Source organism: Tupaia chinensis, unplaced genomic scaffold (genome assembly GCF_000334495.1).
Source record: "Tupaia chinensis unplaced genomic scaffold, TupChi_1.0 Scaffold000047_1, whole genome shotgun sequence".
NCBI classification, from domain to species: domain Eukaryota; kingdom Metazoa; phylum Chordata; class Mammalia; order Scandentia; family Tupaiidae; genus Tupaia; species Tupaia belangeri.
The window spans coordinates 5,915,845-5,922,748 of record NW_006159505.1 but is presented as its reverse complement, the minus strand read 5'-3'; the positions used below and the strand labels follow the sequence as shown (position 1 = coordinate 5,922,748).

At 46.3% G+C, this 6,904-nt stretch overlaps 1 protein-coding gene across 1 annotated transcript in view; it reads right to left on the bottom strand.

The window, feature by feature from the left end:
• LOC102495087 (putative neuroblastoma breakpoint family member 7) overlaps window positions 1–6,904 on the bottom strand; it is a 27,412-nt gene that overhangs the window by 12,876 nt on the left and 7,632 nt on the right. The window contains exons 4-6 of the mRNA XM_027774554.1: window positions 5,570–5,946; window positions 2,033–2,135; window positions 772–986 (exon numbers count right to left, since the gene is read on the bottom strand). Of these exons, the coding sequence (XP_027630355.1) occupies window positions 772–986; window positions 2,033–2,135; window positions 5,570–5,946 (695 nt within the window). The remainder of the gene's footprint in view (window positions 1–771; window positions 987–2,032; window positions 2,136–5,569; window positions 5,947–6,904) is intronic.

The window sequence follows — 6,904 nt, the reverse complement described above, 5'->3', positions numbered from 1 at the left end:
ACGTAGGTATTGGTAGGTGGCATGGTGATTAAGGTGCTGGATTCCCACATGGCCAACTGCTGTTCAAGTCCTAGACATGGTGACTTGCTTTCTCACTTTCCTTCTTTCTGTCTCTCTCTCTCTGTCTCTGTCTCTGTCTGACAAGCACACGTGCTTTGAAGCGAAAAACCACTCCAAAAAAAAAAAAAAGATGGCACTTATTTTTTTTTAAACTTTTTTAGAGTTTTGTTTTGTTTTGTTTTGTTTTTGCTACAGGACATGTGTGCTCGCCAGACAGACAGAGACAGAGAGACAGAAAGCAAGAAATCACCCCCCAGAGGGGATGGCCATGCCGCAATTCCTTCTCCTCCATTCTCCTCTTGGGATCTTGGGCATGCACGCACACGCACCCAGTGTGAGTTTTAAGCCACTGGGTCTGAGACGCAAACCGCAGTCGACTACGTGGGAGTCCAGTGACATAGCCATTACGCTAACTGCTGGTCCCAAGATGGCAGTTCTTCATAACTTTGTCTATAGATTAGGACAATTTCAATTAATGTCCCATCAGTTGTTTCATGGAGATGTATGAAATAAGTCTAAAGTTTATATGCAAAGTCAAAACGTCCCAAAAGTTACACAAAATATTGAATTAGCAAAAAATCAAAGGCCTAATATGACTCAGCTTCTAGGCTTACCATACAGGTATAGTCGTCAAGACAGGGCGGTACTGTTGACAGAACAGACAGACAGAGGTAGGAGTGGTTCAGAAAGTCAGGGGCTGGGCCACCTTACCTGGGCAGAGCTTGTGGGCAAGGCGCTCAGCCAGCCTGTGCCCCTCAGCCAGCAGCTCTCGGAAGTCCTGCCCTTGGTGGTTGTCATTGTAGTTGTTGTTGAGGAGGTCCTGAAGGTGTTCAATAAGCAATATGGAGATATGTCTCCCTTCCCGTAACTGCTCCCGTAACTGGCTCAGCTTTTGACCTTGATTTCGAATTAAAATAGTGCATTCCCTAAGGTGGAATAGAGAGAAAATTAAGAGTGCAAAGAATTGAATGATAGTTTGGCACTTGACAGAGATTTCTGGGACAGTATCCCCAAAGATCCTTGCAAGCTGAATTCCAGAACATCTTGGGGACCTATCTGTGGCCAACGGAAAGAAACATGTAAAACAAAAGGCCTCCTCTGTATCTGAAGGTGCTCCTGTAGGAAATCCTTGACACGGCCTGCCGCTCCTTCCTCAGTAATCGGGTCCAGGAATCTTCCTAAATCTGCTTCTTAAGGAGACAGCTTCAGTTAGTCATTTTGGCCATAGACGTTTTATATAACGCACACATCAAATGCAATATGCCATGATGGACACAGAGCCACATGTGGAAACGAGGCTAGGGACCCTCAGTGTTAAGTGGAAGGAGAAAGAACAAAAGAATGGCAGGCTGAGAAGACAACATTATCTGAATGGAAGAAAAACCAGAAGCCATAGTCAGTCAGGAAGTGATTGTGATTAAGAGTAAATTAGAAGGGACCAGCAGGTGGTGAGGTGGCGAGGTGGCTAGGGGTACTGGACTCACACAGAGCAGACCACGGTTCGAGTCCCGGACCGACGCCTTGCTTTCTCACCTTCCCTCTTTCACTCTGTCTCTCTCTGGTCAAATTAATATAAATAAAGTTAAATAAGTATTTTTAATAGGGTAAATTAGACAGTGATTGTACAAAGTTGGAAATACACTACATGCCACTGAGTTGTCCCCTTGAATTTGGCTAATTTAATGGTATATAAATGTTTGCTATGAGTAAATAAAGAGTAGATAAACACCCAAGTGACTATGGCAGTCCGCAATTTGCTCTCGTTTTGTTCTCCACCTGTTCTATGAATATTTGTGCAGGGGATGCCTCTCGTGTAAATTTCTGCCCTTCCCCAGAAGGTTCTGAACGTCGGGGCCTGTGAGCACCTTACTGGGTGGTTGCCTACCCAGGTAGGCCCTCCGCTCTCCCCGCTGAGCTGCCCCGAGATTCATGCACCTTCCCACCAGCCCGGCCTGCCCAGAGATCCCCTTACCTCAGCTTCTCAGCTAATGTCCGCTCCTCAGCCCGCGGCTCCTGCTCCCACTGCAGCTTCTTCCCCAGCACGGACTCGATGACGTCTTTATTCTCCTCGCATTCTGAGGAAAGACAGACACGCCTGCCTCAGTGGACAACTGGACCTGTTGCTGTGATTTCTGCCTCCAGGGGAGAAGGCAGGATTCGTCCCAAGGATAATGCTAATCTCAGTACTAGGCTGCAGGGTAAGGGGGATTGCCCTCTCTCTATGTCTCAACATCACAATGACACGACATTTGATCCTCCCATCTGAGGGATGGGGAAAGAGAAACTCGAAAGCCCATATATAATTTAACACATTAGTTCAACTGTATTTGGTAGAATCAGAATGCGTATCCTCCGTGGTCTGACTCTTCTTTGTGGGCCAGGTTGCCAAGCCAGGTCTGCAGTTAGCTATAGCATGAAGCCGTGACTGGTGTATAGTCGGGAAGGCCCCTAACTAACGGGCTTTGTGCTTGGGATTTCAAACATAAGCAGGTGTCTCAAAGATACTACATCTAGATACCCTTGCGTAAACTGTAAGAGAAAAGCCAGTAAGGACCGAAAGTAATATGACAAACACCACAAATGTTTTTGGCAAATTGGAAGTACTAAAACTGTGAACCAGCAGTGTTCACTCTGTGCCAGGCACCATTAAAAGAGCTGCTTTACAAGAATTAACCTATGTACGGGACCAGCAGTTACCATAAGGGCTATGTCGCTGGACTCCCATGTAGTCAACCGCAGTTCAAGTCCCAGACCCGGAGGCTTAAACTCACCCTGGGTGCGTGTGCATGCATGCCCAAGATCCCAAGAGGAGAATGGAGGAGAAGGGATTGCGGTGTGGCCATCCCCTCTGGGGGGGGATTTCTCATTTTCTATCTCTCTGTCTCTCTCTGTCTGGTGAGCGCACGCGCCCTATAGCAAAAACATCTCCAAAAAATAAGAAAAAAAAAAAAGAATTAACCTATGTACGGGACCAGCAGTTACCATAAGGGCTATGTCGCTGGACTCCCATGTAGTCAACCGCAGTTCAAGTCCCAGACCCGGAGGCTTAAACTCACCCTGGGTGCGTGTGCATGCATGCCCAAGATCCCAAGAGGAGAATGGAGGAGAAGGGATTGCGGTGTGGCCATCCCCTCTGGGGGGGGATTTCTCATTTTCTATCTCTCTGTCTCTCTCTGTCTGGTGAGCGCACGCGCCCTATAGCAAAAACATCTCCAAAAAATAAGAAAAAAAAAAAAGAATTAACCTATGTACGGGACCAGCAGTTACCATAAGGGCTATGTCGCTGGACTCCCATGTAGTCAACCGCAGTTCAAGTCCCAGACCCGGAGGCTTAAACTCACCCTGGGTGCGTGTGCATGCATGCCCAAGATCCCAAGAGGAGAATGGAGGAGAAGGGATTGCGGTGTGGCCATCCCCTCTGGGGGGGGATTTCTCATTTTCTATCTCTCTGTCTCTCTCTGTCTGGTGAGCGCACGCGCCCTATAGCAAAAACATCTCCAAAAAATAAGAAAAAAAAAAAAGAATTAACCTATGTATTCAGCATGACTCAAGTAGAGACTGTTAGATGCCATATTGATAGAGAAGGAAACTGAGGTAGGAAGAAGAGAGGCAATTTGGGTTGGAACCCAAGAGCCTGGCCCAGCGTCCCTACTCTACCTACTACGTTACCTCAGCGAGAATTTAGGTCATCTCTTTCTTGTTCAGCAGCAAATTTTTTCCTACAGATATAAGGAAAGATGTTAAGGAAACAGTGTGGGGCTAGTAGATGGCAAGATGGTTAGGGTGCTGGATTTCCACATGGCTGACCATGGTTTGAGTCCTGGACCTGGTGACTTGCTTTCTCACTTTCCTTCTTTCTGTCTCTCTTTCTCTCTGGTGAGCGCACGTGCTCTATAGTAAATTAAAAATAACAATACTAAATTAAATGAATACTATTTATTTATTTTAGAAAGATTTTTGCGATAGGGTGTGTGCGATCTCTGCAGAGACAGAGAGACATAAAGTGAGAAATCACCCTCCCCCCCCGGGGCGGATGGCCACACTGCAATCATTCTCCTTCATTCTCCTCTCAGGAGTTTGGGCACACACACACATGCACCCAGCATGAGTTTTAAGCTGCTGGGTCCAGGAATTAAACTGCAGCCAGCTGTGTGGGAGTCCAAAAATGTAACCATTACACACATCCACTGGTCCCAATAACTACTTTTTTAAAGGACAGGAAACACCGTTCGTCTTTTACCAAAATGTATCTCTTTACCTTTTGAACAGACTTCAGTTTTTACTTTATTTTATAAGTGCTTTCTAGTTTAAAAAATTTACTGGAGAAAACAACTATAGAAGAATGATGCCGATTCAGGATCAGGGTTCTGTCACGTAAGTGCCCATCTTCGTGGTTCCTTCACTCACAACAGGCCCCCTCTTGCCAGGTGAGTGGGCTTCCAGTGCCAGGCTGGCTGAGGAAGGGTGTGCCGTGCACACTGATGTAGGTCTGCATTGGGGATGACGGTCTCCTCCACTTACCCTTGTCTTCTCTGTGGCCATGGGCTTCATAGTTCAGACCCTCAAGGTCCACCTGGACCTTCTGGTGATCCTGCATTCCCTGAGGTTCAGGGAAAGACGCAGAGGGCTACAGATTCTCTGCTGTGCCCAGAAACACCCTTGGCTTCATCACAGAGTGTCAAATGATTTTTGGGGGGACTCATAGGAACGCGCCTGTGCTCTAGAAAGCCCCTGAGCCTAAAGAGTTAAAGCTTCCTTTGTGCTCCAGGCTTGCCTTTCATCCAAAGGGTAGATCCTCTGGATGTCATGTAAAGATACGAAGGTTTCCGCTTCAGCAAGTTTACCTCTGCATTCTTTTAAAGCAGGTACTGTGGAGTACCGTCATGTCTTGCCCAGGGTACCCTGAGCAGGGTTTTGTTTTGTTTATTTGCTTGTGTTTTTTTTTTAGAATTTTTAAATTTAATTGTGTTTATTCATTCATTTATTTTCATTTGACCAGAGAGAGATACACAGAAAGAAAGAGAGAGGGAAAGTGAGAAAGCAAGTCGCCAGGTCCAGGACTTGAACTGTGGTCAGCCATGTGGGAGCGTCCAGTACCTTAACCACCATGCCACCTGCTGGTCCCCAAATAGTGCTTTTTGTAGGGGCCTTCCCAGGAGGTTGAAGGTTCATTACTCTCAGACATTGAGACCAACAGTGTGACATTGCATGCGTGCAGGCTCTGATTCAGGGCAGAGAATGTCCTGATGAAAATGGTTTAGCCTGCTCATGAGACCTACAGGCAGTTCTGTACCTGCCGCAGGAATCGGGCATGGCGAGTTAGCTCAAGTTCCACTCTGCGACTCACTAGAGCAACTCGTCAAATTGAGGGTCAAACTCCAGCTTACTCCTTTCTAGGAGGGGGAAAATTATGATTTATCTTGTTGGAGGGAAGAATCATGTCTATATTTTCTCAGCGAAAAGACAGACTCATTCATCGCAGAGGTGGTAACGAACCCACAGAACTTACTGTATTTTTGCAGCTGCTTGGCGAGGGAGTAGGCAATAGCCTGAGACGTAAGATATTTCTCTTTCAGATCTTGGAACTGTTGTTGACTCACAACTAGTTGGGAACATAGCTGCTGATCGACCTCAAAGATGTTCCTTTCTGCTCTGGGATCAGACAGAGGGCCAAAGGATCCTGCCATGCTGATGTTGGTGGCCAAAGAGAGAAAGCCAGAGTCCGAGGAGAAGAAATCAAAACACACGATGAGTTCAAAACAAACGAGCTCTTTCTTCTTCAGAGTCAAGGGGTGACAACGATAAACCTTACTGATGACTGTGAAGAGCTTGAGTAACACCCTACAATGCTTGAAAGCTATGTACCATGTAGCACAAAAGCAAGTTCAATGGTCAGAGCTCAGCGCTGAGGCCCTGCCTGTAGCTCAGACCTCAGCCTGCAGTTGCTACAACAGAATTAGAAGGTGTGGGGGGAGGGCATCATGGAATGTTAGGAACCCCTGCTTTCCAACTGCCAGACCGTGCTGATCCCCAAGGCTACCTGGTCTCTTCTGGTGCTCACCACTGATAGGGACCAAACCCTGAGGAGCCACACTCCGCGGCGGCATGTCCACATGCTCATCTCACAGACCTAACCCTTCCCCAGATTTTCCAAGTCTGTTTTTCATGGCTTAGTCTTCTATGTGTATAAAATCTTCAAGGCAGAAATCATTTCTCCAGGTTTATTTTCTTCTTGGCTGTCAATAAATTACCCCACTATTTTTTAAACATTAAGCAGATTTCAAAGCTTTCCCTCCAGTAAAAAAATGTAAAACTTTGCAATGCCAAAATGTAATACCATCAAGATTCTCTGAATCTTCTCCCTCTTGCTCCAAATCTATAAAGAAGGATAGGACAGCAAGCAGAATGGAGGGCCAGCCGATACCGTGGTAGTCAAGGTCACTGGATTCTACAGTACCTGACTGTGCGATTCAAGTCCCAGACCCAGCAGCTTGAAAAACATGCCCGGTGCATGTGCGCGTGTGCCCAAAATCTTGAGAATGGAGGTGAAGGGACTACAGTGTGCCTATCTCCTCTGGAGGATGCCTGTGCGCGTGTGCCCAAAATCTTGAGAATGGAGATGAAGGGGCTACAGTGTGGCTATCTCCTCTGGAGGATGCCTCTCTCTCTAGAAAAATGTATATGCCCTATAGGAAATTTTTAAAAAGCAGTATGTAATTGTAATTGAATAGATTATTAGTGTGGAAAAATTATTCCTTTCTTTTAAAGACTTATTTTATTTAACTTTATTTATTTATTTTAATTTGACCAGAGAGGGGCAGAACAGGAGAGGGAGGGAGGGACA